Here is a 23,446-nt window from a genome sequence, read left to right on the forward strand (position 1 = left end):
GCATCTCAGGACAGAGGTAGTTAGTGATCAACAGATACTGCTCAGCAGCCAGGTAAGGTCCTTTTCCCTCTTTCCTTTTCAGATATTTGGCTCTATCCGTATCCCGTACGTCTAAATTCCATGCTTTCTTATTATTATCTGTTCAGCTCCTGAACTCCTATTGTTTGTTTAGTGAGTTTGGTAGGTGAGGGATACTGCATCCTCTGAATTCATTTGTTTCCAAGTGTCAAATTATAAGTAGCACAAGTTTGGATAAAGAGAGATTTGTCAAACTCTGAATCTATTTAGCTCTGGTATTGGCATGGGGAGAGTCGGTATAGCTAGGGATACCTCTGTTTCCTTTTATCCTGGTTCAGTGAAACTTGTTCAGATCCATTTGACAAAACAATTATTCTTTGATTCCATGTTTTCCTTCACTGTTCTGGGAAGAGTTGTTTTAACTCCTTGTTGCCACCTCTGGATCTCCCATTGAGTGCTGACCGCCCCCCCCCCCCAATAAGCTTGATTTCTTCCCACCTGATTAAATGGAATCTGAACTTGTAAAGCTAAGAGCTGCTTGTTGTTAAATACAGTAGACCTTGAAGTTGCTATCTCAACCTCTGGCAGTTTTTGATGTTGCTGATCACTTTATCCTTTTTAAAATGCTTTCGTCTTTTCGGAGGCACCATATTCCCTTTTTTCTTCTTATTCCTCCTTAGTTTGTTTGCTAGTTTTTCTTCTCTGACTTTTCAACATTGACATTTTTGTTCCGTAGCATAGTCTCATCACTTCTCATTCTGCATATTTCCTGGGGGACCTCATTCACTACTGTGACATTAAATTAAAGCTTTTGGACAGTAAATAAGTCATATGACACTGATGTAAATCTGTGAAGATTACCGTGTTTATTTTTTAAGATTTATTTATTATTTATTTATTTATTTTTGGCTGCGTCGGGTCTTGGTTGCTGCACGCTGGCTCTTCGTTGTGGTGCGCGGGCTTCTCTCTAGTTGTGGCGTGTGGGTTTTCTCTCTATAGTTGTGGCACTCAGGCTCCAGGGCGCGTGGGCTCTGTAGTTTGTGACACGCGGGCTCTAGTTGGGAAGCGAGAGCTCAGTAGTTGTGGCACGCAGGCTTAGTTGCCCCGCGGCATGTGGGATCTTAGTTCCCTGACCAGGGATCGAACCCGCGTCCCCTGCATTGTAAGGTGGATTCTTTACCACTGGACCACCAGGGAAGTCCCAAGATTACCGTGTTTTTATATGTATATTTTAAATGTAAAATAAAATTTTCCAGACTACACAAAAGTCAGCTTCTACATATCTGTGTATATGAATGTAATGAACTCGTAAGTGCAGCAGTAATTAAAATACTGCTGTTATTTAGGCGAGAATCGAACCCAAGTTTAGGAGCTGTTTACATTATTCTTGAATACTCAAAAAGTATAAGTTTTGTATCCTTTTCTTAGCTGGATGTAAGAATCTACAAGTAAAGAAATAGATGTATTAGGTACACTTTAAAAAAACCAATTTATTTTATCATACTTTAATTCTGTGTAGTGTTGATTTTAATTCTTCTAAACAGTTATTCAGTTTGTCATAAAATAGTTCCTAAAAATTGTTTTGTAGATTAATGAACAATTCCAATGGAATGATTTTTTGTTTGATAAACACTGCCCTCCTGTGGTTAAAGTAAACTAAATGTTTTGTGAAACTACTATAGTCTTCCCACTTAAATTAACTCGGGGTAAAATAATGTAGTAGTAATAGCTATACAGTAATAGTATTGTAATGGTAATGGAGTATCAGAAATATATGTGGCCGTTTTGTTTTCCTCTCCATCTCTCCCTCTTGGGTTTCTCTAGTGTGTCTCTGTACATTTTTTCTCACTGTTTATGTACAATTTCTTATAATTAAAAGAGTTAATTGTAAATGGAAAGATGGAGGAATATTAAGCTATTGAAGGGAGGGAAACTGCACTTAAACATAGACATGCTAAAAGAAATCAAAAGAAAAGACCAGTGAGTTATAATACGTGAAATTAATAAAAGCCTCCATGGAAAAAACAGTAATGAAAAGATGAAGAATAAGAGTATTTGCAGTAAATGTGACAGTAAAAGTTTTAATATATTTAATAATTTAATATGAAAACTAGAGCTCATACAAGTGGTATATATACAAGCAGACAGTGGTTATGAATAACCAATTTACAAGTGAGGAAATACAGTAACTAAAGCACAAAAATATATTAAAATTCATAATGGTATTCCATAAAATGGTATTCATAATATTCCTAATGGTGTGTCAGATAAACAAACAAAAAAGCCCCATTCACCTTTGGAGTATACTAGAAAAACTAGCTAATTATTCTGATAATTAATAAATAGGACAGAATCAAGCACTTATCCTGCTTTTTTCTATATGAGTTGTATGTACTTCAGATAACCAACTAGTAGATGGAGGAAAGCATTTATTTTTAGAAGGATTCTAGCTTATAAATGAAGAAGGAAAGATAGGCTATCACCATTTTTCAACACCTAAATAATGAGTCTGAATAGTGGCTACTAATCAGTGGTTAGTAAAGCAATTAGGTTGGAATGCTGATGGGAAGCTTTGTAATGGGTGGATCAGGAGGACATCTGTCCCCCTGATTCATCTTGACATCTCAAAAAAGAGACCACAGATATTTTGTGTGTTCTCATGTGTGGGGGGTGGGGGGAGGGAGATGGGAAGTAAACAACACTGTCTATGAAGTTCTTTTGGTAAAATAAAATCTGAATCTGAGCAGCCCTCTAGGTAATTCTAATTTTCAGGAAATATGAGGGACAGAGTACCATACAATTAGCAAAATACAGAATGTGGGAAACTATAGTACAGTTTTCTTGGTTTCTTCAGTAAATAAATTGGAAGAAAAAAAGGAGAAATCCATAGATTAACAGAGACTTTAAGACATGTGTTAACCAAATGTGGTATGTATGGGTCTTCTTTGGATACTGATTTGAACAAACTAACTGTTAAAAGTGTTTTTTCCCCCATGAAAGTTGAGGACATTGTGTAAATAATTTGATAATAAAGGAACTATAGTTACATTCTGAGGTATAAAATGATATTTTTTTTTTTTTTTTTAACAATTGGTTTTTTGTTTTTTTTTTTTAATTTTATTTATTTATTTATGGCTGTGTTGGGTCTTCGTTTCTGTGCGAGGGCTTTCTCTAGTCGCGGCAAGTGGGGGCCACTCTTCATCGCGGTGCGCGGGCCTCTCACTATCGCGGCCTCTCTTGTTGCAGAGCACAGGCTCCAGACGCGCAGGCTCAGTAATTGTGGCTCACGGGCCTAGTTGTTCCGCGGCATGTGGGATCTTCCCAGACCAGGGCTCGAACCCGTGTCCCCTGCATTGGCAGGCAGATTCTCAACCACTGCGCCACCAGGGAAGCCCCTAAAATGATATTTTTATTTTTTAAAAAATGAGTCCTTATCCTTTTTTAGAGATCTGTACTAAAGTATTTATGAATGAAATGTTTGAGAATTGCTTCAGGATAATCCACTTTGTAGAGGTAGAGTGCCTGGAGGTATAGATGAAACAAGGTAAGCCATGTGTCAACAGTTGTTGATTGCGGTGTTCACAATAATTTTTTTTTTTTCAAAACAATTTTTTATAAAAATTTTTTGGCCACACCTCAAGGCCTGTGGGATCTTAGTTCCCCGACCAGGGATCGAACCCGCACTGCCTGCAGTGGAAGTGCAGACTCTTAACCACTGAATCGCCAGGGAAGTCCCTCTCTACTTTTGTATATGTTTTAAAATGTTCATACTAAAAAGTTAAAAAGTAGAATACTTAAGTCTTTAATTGAAAAACATTTCTCTTTCTCTCCCAAACTAAATGATTTATAGTTTTAAATATTGAGAAAATTTAGCATAAATAATTTTCTAGATTAAAATTAATTTCAAATGCCTAGTATGTAAAGGTACTAGTCATAAACTTTTTTTTTTTTTTTTAAGGAAAGTAAACATCCCTTAAGCAGTTTTAACTAACTGGTTTCTTCTATTTTATTTCTTGAAAAAACAGTATACCTAGAAAATCAATGAAATTAATTTTCATTAAAAAGGCACACAGAAATTTTAGGTCTCTATTTCCAATAGCTTAATGTCCTATGTCAGCATACTTATATATTTTCATATAAATAGTAAAATTCAACCATATTAAAATAAATTACTTCCTTGCTCTAGAAAATAAATAAGGAAATATTTTTATTATTACCATTACCATGGATAATATAAATGTTTTAAATTCTAAATAGAGTTCATTCTGATAGTGGATTAATAGTTACCTTTCAATTAAGATTTGATATGCCAGAGAAATTTTTATTAATTTCCATTTCGTAGCTTCTTGGACAGAAAGCCAACAGCTCAGCTGAACAGCAGGGCAGCCACATGCCCCAGTTTGCTCACCACCACTTTCTGGTAGAGTTGGGATTTGAACTCTGATATTCTGCCTCATTATGATTAATTAATCAAAATATTTTTGCATATGAATGTAAGTGCCTTATTCTGTGATATTTTATGCTTGTTTTTCTTGCAGAATAGCTTAATATCTAGTCTTTATATTTGGATATCTGTAATGTAAATAGGATTTAAAGAACATATAAGTGACTTTATAGGGACTGAAGTCTTGGCATTTAACTTAAAACTGTTTCATATTTTCGTAAATTTTAGTTTTTGTCTAATGTTTAGTATTATTGGCAGTATAGGGCATTGTTAACTACTTGTGAAGAAAATAGTGGAAAAATCAAAGGGGCAGCCGGAGAAAAGCATGCTGTCTTTTGTATTTTTCATCCCGCTTAAGAACACTGGTGAAATTTTAGATCAGGATATCAAATGTGAACTGGAAAAGATTTTTGTCATATAATTTATTAGTAATAACAAAAGCTATCATTTATGTCACTTGTGCTAAGTTAAGAATACTGCAGAATGTTTTACTTAATGTTCCTATCTATGAGGGTGTTACTACCCTCATTATACAGATGAAGGATTAAGATCGAGAGCTTTTAGTCATCAATATTATGTCTTAGAGCTATTAGATGCAGGCTATTTGAGCTCTATACACTTTGAAGCACTTTCATATTTTGCATCAATTAAACTTTTTCCCCCCAGCTGAAACCCCTTGATTATGTTAATAACATCCTTTACAGAGACCACCAAAACTGAGTCTTAGTCAATCCATTGTATGCTGGTATGGAGTATTTGTTATAAAAACTTGATATGTGGCAGAAAATAAAGCAAATCCCACATTTGTAGTATTATGTAAATTTGTGTCATACGTTTTAGTATTCAGGATTTCCTAATGATAGTAACAGAGTAAAATTTAATTGCCAGGTGGATGATTATATCAGTTTCCCTAGAAATCCCTTCTATTTTTTGATTAAGGCAAGCATAATACCCACTGCACAAAGTGTATTTCAGTATGGTTTACAAAAACCTCTATATCTTCCCACTTTTCTGTTTTCTTTTTTTTAAAATATTTTTTTAAATTTATTTTACTTATGGCTGTGTTGCGTCTTCCTTTCTGTGCAAGGGCTTTCTCTAGTTGTGGCAAGCGGGGGCCGCTCTTCATCGCGGTGCGCAGACCTCTCACTATCGCGGCCTCTCTTGTTGCGGAGCACAGGCTCCAGATGCGCAGGCTCAGTAATTGTGGCTCACGGGCCCAGTTGCTCCATGGCACGTGGGATCTTCCCAGACCAGGGCTTGAACCCGTGTGCCCTGCATTGGCAGGCAGATTCTCAACCACTGCGCCACCAGGGAAGCCCCTTCCCACTTTTCTTAAGCAGAAGTTGTAGCAACAGAGTTCTTAGACTTAAGTGGCAGTATGTTTTCTTCCAGTAACCAAATGGGCTGTTTGAGGGGGAGTTCTGTGTTGGAAGTGAATCGGCCTGGAATAGCAACTAAATATAAAGCCTCACTTATACCCACACCAATGCTCTTTAAGTTTTTTTAAAATTAATTAATTAATTAATTTTTGGCTGCATTGGGTCTTCATTGCACGCGGGCTTTCTCTAGTTGTGGTGAGTGGGGGCTACTCTTCGTTGCGGTGCGCGGGCTTTTCATCGCGGTGGCTTCTTTTGTTGCGGATCACGGGCTCTAGGCGTGCGGGCTTCAGTAGTTGTGGCATGTGGCTTCAGTAGTTGTGGCATGTGGCTTCAGTAGTTGTGGCTCGCAGGCCCAGTAGTTGTGGCGCACAGGCTTAGTTGCTCCATGGCATGTGGGATCTTCCCAGACCAGGGCTCGAACCCGTGTCCCCTGCAATGGCAGGCAAATTCTTAACCACTGCGCCACCAGGGAAGTCCCCGCACCAATGCTTTTGATTCAGTTTTTTGCTTTTGTCTAATAGGTTGTGCATTTTCACTCTTTTAATTTGTTGGTAGAAATAAATTTTGTTTAGGTAGAGTTGTAATTTTATCTGACAAATCATTGAATATACTACTTTATGTAATGGAAATAAAAGGAATGTATTTCTGATGTTCAAACAGATCTCTGATTTTTTGTGATGTAGCTATTAAATTTTATAATTTTACTTTTTAATCTGATTTTTATTTAGATCAGATAGCTTATTTCAAAAAAGAGGAAATATTAAAGTCTAAAACATAGGACAAGTTCAACCTCATTAGTAGCTAAAATTAAAAAATTTTTATATATTTTTTCAAATAATTACCAAGGATTTAAAAAGTGATATGAATGTTGGTTAATGGTTAACAGTAGTGAAACTCCTGTACACATGGTGGAAAGCAATTTGGCAATATTATATATTAAAATAACTTTATACAGCAGTTCCACTTGTTAGAAGACTTTGAAAATAGAAGCACTTAGTGGCATTTGTTACAATTAAAGAAAAAAAAAGGAGACAATAGCACACATTTATTGAGAATTTTATATATCCTCAAATTCTGAGCTAAACAGCTCAAAATAAAATATTCTCTTTGTCTCCCATGGCCACTCCATGAGTTATAGATATTTTTCTTGTTTTGATTTTACTGATGAAACTAAGGCCCAGAGATTAACTTTCTAAGGTCACAGAGCTTTAAATTTTAGAGTCAGGTATAAAATTAAGATCTGTCTCACTCTAAACATGTGTTGGTAACCATCGGGAAAGAGTGCCTCTTTAAGCAGTCTAAGTGTGCAACAGTAGGAAATGGATTAAGTGATTTACTGTGTATATGTATGTGTGCGGGTGTATATATATGTGTGTATGTATGTATATACATCAATCAGTGGAATATCATGCTGCTATGAAATATATCAATAATAAATGTTGCAAGATTTGCAAAAAGGGCTTTTTTTTTTTTAATTAGTTAATTTATTTTTGGCTGTGTTGGGTCTTCGTTTCTGTGCAAGGGCTTTCTCCAGTTGCGGCAAGCGGGGGCCACTCTTCATCGCGGTGCGCGGGCCTCTCACCGTCGCAGCCTCTCTTGTTGCGGAACACAGGCTCCAGACGCGCAGGCTCAGTAGTTGTGGCTCACGGGCTTAGTCGCTTCGCGGCATGTGGGATCTTCCCAGACCAGGGCTCGAACCCGTGTCCCCTGCATTGGCAGGCAGATTCTTAGCCACTGCCACCAGGGAAGCCCTATGCTATTCTCTTGAGTCTTACTTTCCTTTCTGGTAAAATTATAACTAAACCTGCTCTGCTATTTCTTGGATTGTTGTGAGGGACATATGAAATAGAATGGCTACATGATGTTTGTAACTGTAAGGCAGTTGTATGTAGGAATTAAGAGAAAGATGTAAAATTTTTGTATGTATTATCTGGGCAGCACTATAGGAAGATATGTCTAATGTTTGGCGTGGGCTCGAGTTTTTCTTTGAAAGCCATATCAGTGTTTTGTGTTTTTTTTTGGCCATCTTTTATGTGTATATCTCTACGTAAGAACTTTTTTTATGTTACGTAAATTGGTACAGCATTATGGAAAACAGTTTGTAGATTCCTCAAAAAATTAAAATTAGAACTACCATATGATCCAGCAGTCCTACTTCTGGGGATATATCCGAAGGAAATGAAATTACTGTCTTGGAGAGATATCTGCACCCTTGGTTCATTGCAGCATTTTTCACAGTAGCCAAGACATGGAAAAAACGTAAGTGTCCAACAACAGATGACTGGATAAAGAAAATTTATATATATATATGTAACAATATTATTCAGCCATAAAAAGAGGAAAATGTGCCATATGCGACAACTTAGATGAACCTTGAAGGCGTTCTGCTAAGTGAAATAAGTCAGACAGAGAGAGACAAATACTGCATGATCTCATTTATATATGGAATCCAAAGAAGTTAAACTCTTAGAAACAGAGTGTAGATTGATGGTTACCAGGAGTTGCGTGGTAGGAGAAATTGGGAGATGTTGGTCGAAGGGTACAAATGAGCAGTTATAAGATGAATATGTTCTGGGGATCTGATGCACAGCATGATGACTATAGTTAACAATACTGCATTATATACTTGAAATTTGCTTAGAGAGTAGGTCTGAAATGTTCTCACCACATACACAGAAAAGGGTACCTGTGTGAGGCAATGAATGTGTTAATCAACCTTAATGTGGTAATCATTTAACAATATATATGTATATCAAAGTATCACGTTGTACACCTTAAACTTACATAGTGTTATTTGTCGGTTATATGTCAGTAAAGCTGGGGGAAAAATCTGGCTAAAGTAATAAAATATGTGTGTGTGTGTGTAGCGGTGGTGGTGCTTGTGAGTGTCTGAGTGTATCTTTAAGAGTGGTCAGGAATATCTCTGAAGAAGTGAAGTGAGGGAGAGAGTCCATGAATTTCTGGGGAAAAACATTGCAAGAGTAGGGAGCAGGTACAGAGACCCTGAATTAGGAATGAATTCGTTATGTTTGAGAAAGGGCAAGAAGGTAATGTGAGAAAAGCGAGATGTAGAGTTTCATGTAGAATCTTTTAAACTGTATTGGGAATTCAGATTTTATTTTAATTTTAGTTAATTTTTAAAAAAGTGACAGGGAGCTTAAAAATCAGAGGAATATGTAATTTAAGCTTTAGGACGATTACTTAAGTGTCATGTGAATAGATTGGTGAGTCATATTAGGCATAACTTTGGCTGCCTATAACAGTTCCTTAAATGATTTGGAAGTTTATTTCTCTTTCATGCAACAGTCTGGAGGTGTAGTTAGTCCACCGTTCTTAGGGTGCATCCTTATCTGTATGGTTCAGAATGGCTTTGTCACCTCCACTTTCAAAACAACAGGGTGGAGGAGGGGCCAAAGAGGGATGTGTCCCTGCCTTTTGAAAATCTGGGTTTTTGAAGTTATCACTCCCCCTCACATTCTGTTGTCCAGAACCTGCATTCCACATCAAGATTTGAGGGAAGCTGAAAGAAGACCCCCTGTTCCCAGCCCCTGCACAGTCTCTTTTTTCATTTATAGCTATATAATATTCAATTGTGTAGGTATACCAGTTTTGTTAATATCTTATTATTAGATAAGAAGCCTTTAAACTTTTTTCTTTATTGAGTAATATAATGAATATTTTCTTATATTATCAATAGATTGTGTGTATATTTCCATTTCATGGTGTTCATTTACTATTGCCATGTTTTTGCTATCCAAAATAGTAAGGGAAAAAACCATTGAAAAGTGATTTTTTTGTATTTAATTGTTAGTGAAGTCAGACATTCAATATTGTTTTTCCCATAAATTTTTATTATGGGATATTGAATGTGTACACAAAAGCCAACAATAATATATTGAATATCTTTGTACCCATCTTGTAGCTTCTATAATTATCAACTTATAGCCAGTCTTGCAATACTTAAACTCCTATCTAAATTTCCTCTTGTATAATTTTGAAGCAAATCCCCAACATCATATAATTTCATCTGTAAGTATTTCAGTATGCAAATATTTTTTCATATGTCTTTTATCCAGTTGTTTTAACTCTTTTATGAGCTATCTGCCCATGTCCATGGTGTATTTTTTTTCATTTTCAGTAATTTTACACAATTTTATAATAGTATATAGACAGTAAATACAGGTCCAGTTTTCTGTATGGGCCTTAATTTGGATAAAGGTAGTAAGTTAAATTTTGGACATGTTAAGTTTGAGATGGAACATCCGAGGTTGATGTTTAAAAGCAGTTATAAACGGACTGTGCTGCTTCTTTTCATTTATCAAAATAGGGGTGATTGATGAAGTCTTGGGAATGGATGATTTTATTCAGGGAGGGTTGGAGTGAAAAGCAAAAGCTGCAAAATGATGCTTGTAAAGTATTTAAGGGATGGCCACAGAAAAAGACCAAGAAGAAACATCTTGGAAAAAAAGTCTGGAGAGAGCAGTGTCTAAGGAGGGAAAGGTTAATAACATTTATCTGATGTAGCATAGAACTCAGGGAAGATGACAAACAAATATATTTGTTGGATTTTATGATTAAACAAATGAAAAAAGAGATGCAGACCAGGACACAGTGAGCTGTAGGGTGCAAGATAGACCTGAGTTTGAATTCCGACTGCCACTTGTCTTGCTGCATTATGTTTGGAAATTTGCTTATTGAGCATTAGTTATCCCACTTTTTAAATGGGGGTAATAAGGCTTGTCTTTTAAGGTTGCTGAGACATTTAACTGAGAGAATGATCAGCACTTGTTTGTGTCTTCTTTATAAATGGTAGTTGTGGACATCACATTTTGATACCTTACTGGCTGATCTAGAATATCTGACTTCAAGTGGTTTCTATTACACAAGTCCTGTATCTGTTGTTTTTGACTTGCTGTACTAATTGATATTCTTTCGATAGTATAGTATAGATTCTTGAGAATTGGTTCAATTTTAGCTTTCACTTGCATTTATTAATTGCCAAGGGTTCTAAGAATAGAAAGTGATTTAGGTATAAGAGAGTTTCTGCCTAAAATTTGGATATAAAAAAAAAAAAAAAAAGGAAAGAAACCAGAATTGACTTATAAGAAGTCAATTTAAAGTAAGCCTGTTAGGACTCCCCTGGTGGTGCAGTGGTTAAGAATCTGCCTGCCAATGCAGGAGACACGGGTTCGAGCCTTGGTCCGGGAAGAGCCCACATGCCACGTAGGCAACTAAGCCTGTGTGCCACAACTACTGAAGCCTGTGCGCCTGGAGCCCGTGCCCCACAACAAGAGAAGCCACTACAATGAGAAGCCCTCGCACCACAACGGAGAGTAGTCACCGCTCGTTGCAACTAGAGAAAGCCCGCGTGCAGCAACGAAGACCCAACGCATCCAAAAATAAATAAATAAATAAATAAATTTAAAAATAAATAAAATAAAAAATAAAATAAAATAGAAGTCTGTTAGTGGCAAATACTCTTCGTTTTCCTTTAATCTAAGAATGTCTTGATTTCTCCTTCATTCTTGGAAGATATTTTTGCTAGATAGGAATTTTGGAATTACAGTCCTTGTCTTTCAGCACTTAAAAATGTTCTTCACTGTTTCTGCCTTCCATAGTTTCTGATGAGAAACCCACAGTCACTGGAATTGTTTTTCTCCTAAGTGGAATGTTGTTTTTCCTTGGCTGCCTTCAAGATTTTAAAATCTTCTTTAGTTTTCAGTAATTTGATTATGATATATCTGGGTACAGGTTTCTTTGAATTTATGTTGTTTGAGATTCATTGATTCTCCTGAAATTGTAAGTGTATATCTTTCACCAAATTTGGGAAGTTTTCTGCTGCTATTTCTTTAAATATGTTTTCTGCGTGCTACTCTTTATCTTCTCCTTTTGGGACTCTGATGACATGAATGTTAGACCTTTTGATATTGTCCCATTGGCTCTGTTCATTTATTTTTTCTATCATTTTTCTCTCTGTTCATCAGATTGGATAGTTTCTACTGCTCTATCTTCAGGTTTACTGATTCTCTCCTCTGTTATCTCCCTTCTGCAGTCGAGCCCCTCCAGAGAATTTTGGGTTTACTTTGGATATTGTGTTTTTTAGTCTTAAATTTTTATTTGCTTTATACACCACACAGGCACACACACAATAATGTAATGAATCTTACTTCTCTGCTGAGACTCTTAACTGTTTTTTTTTTTCCCCCCAAGAATCCTCTTCCTGGCTTCTTGAAGCATGGTTATAGTAGCTGCCTTAAAGTCTTTGTCTGAAAATTCCAGAGTCTGTAGCATCTTGGGTTTGTTGTGTGTAGGTTGTCTTTTCTCTTGTGAGTTATTGAGATTTTCCTGGTTCTTCATATGTCAAGTAATTTTGGATCGTATATTAGACATTTTGATGTTAACGTTATGATACTCTGTCTCGTTTAAATGCTCTGGAGAATGTTGTTGTTGTTATTACTTTATTTTTAGGGATGGGAGGATTTTTTAAGCAGGCATTTGGTCTTGTTAGGTTCAGGTCATAAGTTTCTGCCTACCCTTCTGTGCACTAAAATTCCGATGACTGATTTTCAAAGCCTTTGTTTCCATCTGTCCTGTATGTACACCACCGAGTGGCAAATTTGGGAACCTGATAGTATGTTTAGGGTCAGATCCACATAGGCATAGTTCTTGGGTGACGCCAGGAGTGTTTATAGAACTTCATGGTGTCACTTTCTTCAGCTCCTTTCTCTTTGCAAGTTCCCTGACACTTTCTGGCTCTTAGAGACCCTTCTTCCTTGTCCTATGGCTAGATAACTAGGGTTTTCATTTTGGTGTTTTGCTGCACACTTCCACAACTGCATCTGCCTTTGATGCCAAGCAACAGGATGGTGGAGAAAGAATATAAACCATGGGAATTCCCTCCACACTCATGGGATTGGAAGGGATCCGCTTTCTTGAAGTTTTAGGTCCCTGTCCAGCCACTGCTGGTATCATCACTGCCACAGCTGCTGCCTTTGGATTGCTTGGGGGCAGGGTCTGAGAGAAAGGGCAGAAAACCTCAGAGGATCGTCCTCCCTTTTAGGGCCCCCCTTTACTGCTTTTCAGACAAAAAAAGAGAAGACTTCTCTTGGAGCCATTTCTGTCTGCACTTACTGTGCAGTTCTGAGTTTGGACTGACTTTGAGTCTAGGCTGAGTGATCCTAGGGGAAACAAAACCAGGAAACTCACTGCTGGGTTAGTAGTACTTCTAATTTTGGTTTCCTCCCTGAAACCAACTGCTACCATTTTCAGAGTCCTCAGATAGCTGCTCCATGCATTCTGTCCAGGTTTTTAGTTGTATTCGGGAGAAACAGGATAATTTATGCTTATTACATCACCTTTACCAGAACCAGAACACGGATACTGTTTTAATTTCATTATAACTGTATTGTTCTTTTGTTTTGGTGAAGAAATTACTGAGCAACCAAGATGTACTAGACTTTGTTTGGAGATGTAAAGATGGATAATCTTTAAGGTGCTTCCAGTAAGTCCACAGGTAGTCATGTGATGAGGGAGTGGAGGCAGAAAGTAAACATAATTTCATATTATGCATTAATAATAATTGAATTATTAATTTTATCTTTTTTGATCCATTTCTGCTTCAGGATTTGACTTACGATTTGTGATTGAAGGAGAGAATATCCTATTTACATTTCATTAATTTTCCACTTATTATCTGAAAATTTAAGGGATGAAAAGTCTCTGGATTTGTATATGCTGGAGGAAATTAATACATAGCTATAATAAATATAATTTATATATGTAATTATAATAAGAATAAAAATTAAAATAAGAAATAATTTACTATTATATACTTGTTTCTCAGGTCTTAGAAAAATATCCCAATACACCCATGAGTCATAAAGAAATTCTTCAAGTTATCCAGAGAGAAGGACTAAAAGAAATCAGGTGAGTTATTTCAGTATTATTAGTAATAATTATAATACTTGATTAGAATATTTGGAAGTATATAGCAGTCTACTTTAGTCCTGAAGATTGATTATTTAGAAATAACTGCTTTGTTAATTTATGATTTATTCAGCTCAGATCTTTGGAGTTTTCAGTCATAGCACAGTTACAAAACCAAAAGTAAGTTAGAAAAAAATTCTTAGAAGGTAGCTATCTCTACACCCATGCACTTTAATTCTTAGGAAGGCCTGGAGCCATCTTCAAGCCTTCATCTATCAGTTCAGGCTTTTGATTTAATAAGCTTAGTCATTAGCAAATTAAAAAGTCCTCTAGTTCGGGGAGAATGGTAGGTGTAAACAGTCTAGGAAAAAATAACCTTGGCCAAAAAGAATTAAATGGAAAAGATACATAAAGCAGTATGTGTTTCAAGTAATAGTCTTACTATGTTCAAATAAAACAGCCTGGGGTCAATTAATATAGGACCAAAGATAAAACACACTTTAATTTCTAAGAGCTTTATTATATTACTATAGCACATAATAGTCACTGTTCATAGTCAAGACCCTCTGCCATCAAGAAATATTAAAATTATGTTCAATATATTTTATATGTTAAGGCAGAAATCCGGGTGTCTACATTAGAGATATTTTCATTAAGAGAAAAAGGTTACAGTGCTACTAGTTGTTCTCACCTGGGGGTGGTATAGTGCAGGGGTCCCCAACCCCACGGGCCACAGACCGCTAGTGGTCCATGGCCTATTAGGCACCGGGCCACACAGCAGGAGGTGAGCGGCGGGCGAGCGAGTGAAGCTTCATCTGTATTTACAGCCGCTCCCCATCACTTGCATTACCGCCTGAGCTCTGCCTCCTGTCAGATCAGCTGCAGCATTAGATTCTTATAGGAGCTCGAACCCTGCTGTGAACTGCTCATGCGAGGGATCTAGGTTGCGTGCTCCTTATGCGAATCTAATCCCTGATGATCTGAGGTGGAGCTGAGGCTGTGATGCAAGTGCTGGGGAGCGGCTGCAAATACAGATTATCATTAGCAGAGAGGTTTGACTGCACAGAGACTGTAATAAATCAATTGCTTGCAGACTCATATCAAAATCCTATCAGTGAGTGACAAGTGAAAACAAGCTCAGGGCTCCCACTGATTCTGCATTAAGGTGAGTTGTACAATTATTTCATTATATATTACAATGTAATAATGGAAATAAAGTGCACAATAAATGTAATGTGCTTGAATCATCCCAAAATCATCCCCCACCCACCCAACCCCCTGCCCCAGTTCATGGAAAAATTGTCTTCCATGAAACTAGTCCTGGTGCCAAAAAGGTTGGGGACCCCTGGTATAGTGTAATACCCATAGGGAAAGTGTTTAGGATTTTGGGGGGCTGTTTTTTTTTTTAATTTATTTATTTAATTTATTTATTTTTGGCTGTGTTGGGTCTTCGTTGCTGTGCGCAGGCTTTCTCTAGTTGCTGTGCGCAGGCTCTAGGCGCACGGGCTTCAGCAGTTGTGGCTCTAGAGCGCAGGCTCAGCAGTTGTGGCTCATGGGCTCAGTTGCTCTGAGGCATGTGGGATCTTCCCGGACCAGGGCTCGAACCCATGTCCCCTGCATTGGCAGGCGGATTCCCAACCACTGCGCCACCAGGGAAGCCCTGGGGGGCTATTTTTGATTGTCACAATGATGAGAGAGGAGGGAGCACTATGGCATTTGGTTATTACTCTGAGGAACAAATTCTACTAACGTATTCTAATTTTTTTTATAACACTATTGGGTTTTATAGAACAGGAATGAGCAAGAGATTTCATTTCTTTTCATAAAATTAGACTATTCATAAAAATTTCATAAAATTTTCTATTCCTAAAAATACACACTGGGGAAATAGACCAGGAAACCTGATGTAAAGAGGTCAGACTCCATCAGTGCCCTAGGTCTAAATGACAGTTGCAGGATCATCCATCTCTAACACAGTAAGGCTCTGACTTTAAACTTGTCATTATTATTTCTAGAGAGTAGGCAAGAACAGTAAATAAGAAAGAATACTAAATAAATAAAGAACAGAAGGGGAAAAACAGAAGAACTTAAAAAAAAAAGTGTAGCAAGATGGTGGAGTCATCAAAAATAGCTTCTGGTTTCACTTAGTAACAACTCACAAGAAGCTATTCTTGGTTAAACTATATTGTGGTGATATAGTTACGTGACCACAAAGCAGTACTTTTAAAGTCACCAGTGACTTCCATTTTGTCACCTCCACTGGACTTTTAGTTTTGCCTCTCGTTATCTCTCAGCATTATTTAACACATATGACTACTACTTCCTTTTTGAAACTCTGTATCATTACCTGAAGTGACCAAACATTCCTACTTTCCTTCCTTGCTCTGCAAGCTCCTTCTCAGTTTTTTTGCTTATTATCTTCTCTCTAACTGAAGTGCAATCGACATTCCCATAGCTTTTTTGGGAGTCACTTTTGTTTTGTCGCTTCCCAGTTGTGTAGGGAAGCTAATTCCCACCTCAGCCTTTGTACATGCTGACCCCTTTACGTAGTTAACTGTTGTATTTTTCAGGTGTCAGCTTGAATATTTTCCAGAGAACTTTGGCTGACTTCCCAATCTAGATCACATTTTCCGTTTTTAGTTTGGTATAGTGTTCTGTGTTCTTTCTTTATAGCACTTAAGATTTGAAATTACATATCGTTTTGGTCTTCCAAAAAAATCATGTAGCTTCTCTATAGCTTACATTAAGCTAGTAGCTCCATGAGGGCAGTGACATTTATCTCCTCTCCTCCCCCCCGCCCCCGGCTTGGCATGTAACAGGCATTGCAAACCTACTTGTTAATGAATATATGAAGTATCAGTGATTGGAAGACGACATTCAAATGTAGTTCTGGCTTATCCTCTTGCTGCATGATGTGTCTTAAATGGTAGTCTTAAAATCTTTAGAGTTTTCAGGTACATTATGGAATGAAGTAACTATGCTTATTGAAGACGTGCTCTTTTTTTTACCCAGTCTTGGGATTTAATTAACCAGGAAGGGGGATTATTGGGAGGGGCACCCCTGTAAAAATGTACAAAAGGTCTGTGGGGCTCTGTGGAAGGGGAGATAAATATGTACATGGAACCCCGCTTTCCTTTAGCCCCTCCTCCCCCAGCCCTGAGAGGGCATGAGGACTTGGGTGGTAGGTGAAGAGGAGGAGGGCACTTTGGCTTCTGGCTTAGTGAGCCTTTGGGGAGGCAGGCCAAGGGCCTAGGGGCCCTCAGAAGCGACGATGGTAAGATGTCCTCCTTTTTACAGTTTTATTTTCATTCCTTAATCCTCAGTACAAGGCTTTTCAGCTATTTTTCCCTTTGCTGTTTTCCCTCTGCTCCCCCATTTTGAAGAATCTCACTTAATTTTGATTATTCCATACTATATTGTTTTATTCTAAAATGTATTAAAATGGAAGCAGCTCAAATGTCCATCAGAAGATGAATGGATAAATAAAATGTGGTATATACAGTCAATGTAATATTATTCAGCCTTAAGAAGGAATGAAATTCTGATACATGCTACATAGATGAACCTTAAAAACATGCTAAGTGAGTATATGTATAACTGATTCATTTTGATGTACAGTAGAAAGTAACACAACATTGTAAATCGATTGTACTCCAATAAAAATTTTAAAAAAATATGAAAGAGAATGTATGTATGTATTAAAAAAAAATGCTGAGTGAAATAAGCCAGACACAAAGGACAAATATTGTACAACTCCACTTACATGAGATACCTAGAATAGGCAAGCTCCTAGAGACAGAAAATGGAATAGAGGTTACCAGGGGCTGACAGTAGGGGAGAATAGGGAGTTATTGTTTAATTGGTAGAATTTCTCTCTGGGATGATGAAAAAGTTCTAGAAATGGATAGTGGTAATGGTTGCACAGCATTGTAAATACTTAGTGCCACTAAATCATACACTTATACAGGTTACCATTTTAGCCATTTTACTATGTATATTTTGCCACAACCAGTCAACAAAAAGAAGTATTAAAAATGAAGTGATTGGCTCCTGGCTGAGAAAGATTGAGGTACTAGTCCCTTTAAGAAGTTAGGTGATAAGATTGAAAATCATTTACCCAAAGTATGGAATTTTGAATGAATTAATTAGAAACGTACAGTGTTCTTAGAATATTATAACATTTAAATTAAATACTGTTTTATAACTATAAAGCATATCAGCATTTTAGAAAACAGGGAGAAAAAGAAAGGGTCCTTGAATTTTCCCCCTCATAATAGCTTATGACTTCATGTATTCCTTTTTTTTTTTTTGGGATACCTAAACGAACTCCTTTTAAAGATAGAGTTTTCCATGGGAGTCAGGGAAGAAAGAAGATATGGATTTTGTTGTTTCAGGTGAAAGGAACATTTTAAAGTGTTCTAAAAGTAGCTTAGTTCTGTTTAGAACAGATAAGAAGATGTGAAAAGGGTTGAAGTAGCCCTTAGGAAGAAAAGATAGAAAGATTTTAAAAGAAAGAAGAGTTTGGGACTTGTAGGTTGTAGCAGTTATTGGTAATTTAGATAGATAGATGCTCTAACTACGGTATTTGATCATTCCTAAAGAAAAAGAAGTTAGTTTCTGTACTGTTTGTCAGTAAATAGTTATTTCAGAAAATTAAAAATGGTGGTTTTTTTTTAAATTTTAATAAATTTATTTATTTATTTTTGGCTGTGTTGGGTCTTCGTTTCCGTGCGAGGGCTTTCTCTAGTTGTGGCGGGCGGGGCCCACTCTTCATCGCGGTGCGCGGGCCTCTCGCTATCACGGCCTCTCTTGTTGCGGAGCACAGGCTCCAGACGCGCAGGCTCAGTAGTTGTGGCTCACGGGCCTAGTTGCTCCGCGGTATGTGGGATCTTCCCAGACCAGGGCTCGAACCCGTGTCCCCTGCATTGGCAGGCAGATTCTCAACCACTGCGCCACCAGGGAAGCCCCTAAAAATGGTTTTTAAACAATTTGTTGTGACATCTCACTTTCTTGTTCAATTTTCCATGTCTGAAATATAGCCTAATTGTTCTTTCTCTTAACTTACATAGTAATGATAACTTGGCAGCAGTTCCCTAGGGTTGAGCTCTTCGACACAGAATTGCTAGTTCCAAATTTGAAGTACTGTTAGAACCTTTTGAAAAAATTCTGTAAGCTTTTAATCATTTGTTTTTACCTAGACAGTTTCCTTTTTAAAAAGTCAATATTGTTGATTGAATAGAGATTTTTTTTGAGTTTACTTGGTTGAAAAACCCCCATTCACATTATAGCTGATGTGTTACTGAGTCTAGATCATGCTATACATTTATGTGAATCTAAATATTGAAGAAATAGTTATTTTTGTTTCCCTCTCAAGACATTACAAATGAAATCAAGGGTTCAGAGACACAGATGTATCCACTTCATACAGTTTGTGTACTTCAGTTTCTTTCTAAGGGAAATTATTCAGGGTTTTATTTTATCTTGAATCAATGTAACTTGTACAGCAAATGGCTGTCATTAGCCATCAGTGTATAAAATAGCCTTTCAAAAACTTAAGATGTTTCTTTTTTGTCTGATGATGTCTTAAGATATTTACAGTTTATAGGAAAACTATCTCAACAACCCCCTTTATTCCTGTTTTCTCCTGATTTGAGTCCATACTTCTTCCTGTGGTTACAAACTATCCCATCGGTCATGAATACAAACCCCAGAGGTAATTCAAACTCTAGCCTCCCGAATATACTCACACAGCTTCATGGAGCTGTTTCTGGACTTTGGGGCATTCTTTTTTTAATCTTTTAAAATTAAGTTTGTAAAAGATCTCTGCGTCTTTGAGCTATAGTTCTGTAGTTCTCAGGGTCCAGTCAGCAGACAGAAGCTACATGGTTTGAACAGGGAAGTTATTAAGTTAACTGGTTAATTTATTAACTGGAAGTTATTAACTGGTAACCAAGAATTAACTACTGAAAGGTAAAGATAATACAAAAGAATACAGTAATAACAGATACGGGAAGTAACTGCTACCTGTAGGGCTGAGGCAGCATGCCCCAGGAAGGAATAACTTTCAAGGAGGCCCCTCCATGTCCACAGGGGTTGTGATTCAGCTCTCCCTGGAGAAGGTGGGGCTCTGGTCCAGTGGATGACAAAGTTCACTGGTGCCATAGCCGGGGGTGGTACCTAGAAAACTGCCTTCCGGGTAGTAGAAGAACTTGCTGGAAAGCCTCCTGCTGGGTTCTCAACTGGGGAGCCAGCTGAGGCAGCAGCAGAATTTTCTGGAAAGGCACCCACAGGCATTCTGCTGAACATTGCTGAAGGGTGAGCACCATTGAGTGTCCCTCATATTGCTGGGTGCTGCAAGCCATGAGAGCAAGCAGGCAAGAGCACACTAAAACTGGAAAGAAAAGGCTCCCTTTTTTCTTTCTGCAGTGTTCTCCCAGCACTATACTGACAAAACTTAACAGTGAGCCAGCTGGCAAAAGAGAAATGTTTATAGAATCCAACTCCATTGTCACAGAGAAGGGCAAAGAAGGTTGGATTTGGAGCTAAAAGTCAATAAATCGGTAACTGGCACAGAAGGCTTCAGTAGTTTTTCCATAGAATAACTGAGGTCATTGACTGGTCCCATGTACCACTTTTGTTTACTTGATTTCTTTCCATCTGCACCCCAGCTAAACTGATGCAGTGCTGTTGCCTGTATAGGATCTGAGATTTCCTATCTTTACTCAGGACATTAAGCCAGCATTTATCCTCCTCTCTTTATGAAAAAATCTTGACAATCTTTTAGAATCAACTCAGTTATTACCTGCACAAAGCTGATGGCCTTTTCCTCTGCAGTTTAACATATCTTCCCCCTCTCAATATTTTTCTTTTTTAAAGGAGAATTATCACCTTATATTTTAATATTATCTTCACTTCTCTTACTAGATTAATTTTTTATTAAGATTTATGATCAGTTTCCATCAGAAGAATAGGCTCTCAATACCAGAGACAAATGGGACTTCACTATTTTAATTATTTTATTCATAGAATTACAGAGAAAATAGACAAGAAATATGATAGTTATGCTTTTAAATGGAAAATTCAGGTTCTTTATACTTATGGTTTAAAAAATTGAGTGATAAATTTGTATATGGGAGAAAGTAAAAAAACTTAAGAACTGAGATGACTTTAGAGATTATCTGATTCCAACGTATAATTTTGGATAGAATGAGGCCCCAAAAGCCAGTGTCTCCAAATCAGAATTTGCTTTTTCTTGAAATCCTCTCCTATTATTGTTTTGTTCTGGGTTAAGCTAAAATTGTATTATTCTAAACTTAGAATATATGTAACAAATACATAAATTATGAGACATAATAGTAAAAACACTTGTGAAATGTCCTTATCACCAAATATCATTGGAGTTGCCTCTGTGCTTCTACACTATCCCATTTGCTTCTCTTATTTTGCTGTTATGAACTCCCAGTATTTTGCTGAGTTAGAATGGTGAGCACACACTTCTTTGCCTGCTTGTTCATAAGGGGAAAGCATTCCCTCTTCTATATTCTGGAAGATATTGTATAAAATTAGTGTTAGTTCTTGAAATGTTTTGTGGAATTCTCAATTGAAAACCATCTGGACTTGGAGGTTCGTTTTTCAGGAGATTTTAAGTAACAAATTTGATTTCTTTAATGGTTATAGGACTATGCAAATTATGTTTCTTATTGGTTGAGTTTTGGTAGTTTGTTGTTTCTGAGGAATTTGTCCATTTCTTCTAAGTTGTCAAATTAATGAGTGTAAAATTGTTTGCACTGTTCCCTCACTGTCTTTTTTATGGTTGCAGAATATATAGTGACATCTCTGTTTTGTTCTTTTGTTTTTTTGGGGGGGAGGGGTGGGGCTGTGCCACATGGCATGTGGGATCTTAGTTCCCAACCAGGGATTGAACCTCCAGCAAAGTCCCCTGTTTTGTTCCTGATATTGGTAATTTTTATTTTCTCACCTATCTTTGTCAGTCTTGCTAGAGATTTGTTAATTTTATTGGTTTTTTTAAAAAAAAGAGACCAGAAGTTTGTTTCACTGCTTTTTTTCTATTGTTTTTCTCTCTCTCTCTTTTTTTTAAATCATTTTATGACTCAGGTTATGGTCTATCTTGGTGCATTAAATATTTCATACATGCTTGAAAAGCATGTGTATATGTTTTCTTCTGGGGTAGAGTGTTCTGTAAATGTAAGGTCATTTTGGTTAATAGGGTTGTTCAGATGGTCTATATCCTTACTGATTTTCTGTCTACTTGTTTTATTGATCATTGAAAGCAGGGTGTTGAAGTCTCCAAGCATAATTGTGCATTTGTTTATTTCTCTTTTCTGTTATTTTTGTTTTTGCTTCAGGTATTTTGAATATTTGTTGTTAGGTACATATGCATTAAGGGCATTAAGTTTTCTTAGTCAATTGACCCTGTTTTCATTCTGTAATTACCCTCTTTATCCCTGATAATAGTCTTTGTTTTGAAGTTTATTTGGATACTAATAGAATACCTTTTTTTTTTGTTTTGGTGGTGAGATGCAAGGCTTGCAGGATTAAGGATCTTAGTTCCCCCCACCAGGGATTGAACCCAGGCCCTTGGCAGTGAAAGCACGGGGTCCTAACCACTGGGCCACCAGGGAATTTCCTAATAGAATACTTCTGATTAGTGTTTGTGTGATATTTATTTTTTCTGTTCTTTTAATTTATCTTTTTATTTTTTTATTTTATTTTTTAAAATAAATTTATTTATTTATTTTTGACTGCATTGGGTCATTGTTGCTGTGCGTGGGCTTTCTCTAGTTGTGGCGAGCTGGGCCTACTCTTTGTTGCGGTGCATGGGCTTCTCATTGCGGTGGCTTCTCTTGTTGTGGAGCACGGACTCTAGGCACGCAGGCTTCAGTAGTTGTGGCTCCCGGACTCTAGAGAGCAGGCTCAGTAGTTACGGCGCACGGGCTTAGTTGCTCCGCGGCATGTGGGATCTTCCTGGACCAGGACTCGAACCCGTTTCCCCTGCATTGGCAGGCAGATTCTTAACCACTGCCCCACCAGGGAAGCCCTACTGCCTTCTTTTGAACTGAGTATTTTGCACTGTATTTTTTTTTTTTTTATAATTTTATTTATTTATTTATTTATTATTTTTGGCTGTGTTGGGTCTTCGGTTCGTGCGAGGGCCTTCTCCAGTTGCGGCAAGCGGGGGCCACTCTTCATCGCGGTGCGGGGACCGCTCTTCATCGCGGTGCGCGGGCCTCTCTCCACCGCGGCCCCTCCCGTCGCGGGGCACAGGCTCCAGACGCGCAGGCTCAGCAATTGTGGCTCACGGGCCCAGCTGCTCCGCGGCATGTGGGATCCTCCCAGACCAGGGCTCGAACCCGCGTCCCCTGCACTAGCAGGCAGACTCCCAACCACTGCGCCACCAGGGAAGCCCTGCACTGTATTTTATTTATTGACTTTCTGTCACTCTCTTTGTGTGTGCGTGTGTTTAAAGTCGTTGTTATAGAGATCATAATACATATCCAACCTTTCACAGAATTCTTAGGATTGATATTTTACCATCTTGAATAAAGTGTAGATGCCTTACAACCATTTAGGTCCCTTTATCCATCCTCTATATGTTATAGTTGTCGTATGTGTTCCATCTCATACATGGAATTACCCACCAGACAGTATTATTAGTTTT

The 23,446-nt window shown here is 37.5% G+C and overlaps 1 protein-coding gene across 2 annotated transcripts in view; it reads left to right on the forward strand.

Annotated features, from left to right (window-relative positions):
* ASXL2 (ASXL transcriptional regulator 2) overlaps nucleotides 1–23,446 on the forward strand; it is a 279,668-nt gene that overhangs the window by 177,403 nt on the left and 78,819 nt on the right. The window contains exon 2 of one of the 2 annotated variants that reach the window (XM_007191266.3): nucleotides 13,685–13,767. The exons of the other annotated variant lie outside the window; for it this stretch is intronic. Coding sequence (XP_007191328.1) covers nucleotides 13,685–13,767 — 83 coding nt within the window. The remainder of the gene's footprint in view (nucleotides 1–13,684; nucleotides 13,768–23,446) is intronic. 2 annotated transcript variants of the gene reach the window in all.

This window comes from Balaenoptera acutorostrata, chromosome 12 (assembly GCF_949987535.1).
Source record: "Balaenoptera acutorostrata chromosome 12, mBalAcu1.1, whole genome shotgun sequence".
Taxonomy (NCBI): Eukaryota; Metazoa; Chordata; class Mammalia; order Artiodactyla; family Balaenopteridae; genus Balaenoptera; species Balaenoptera acutorostrata.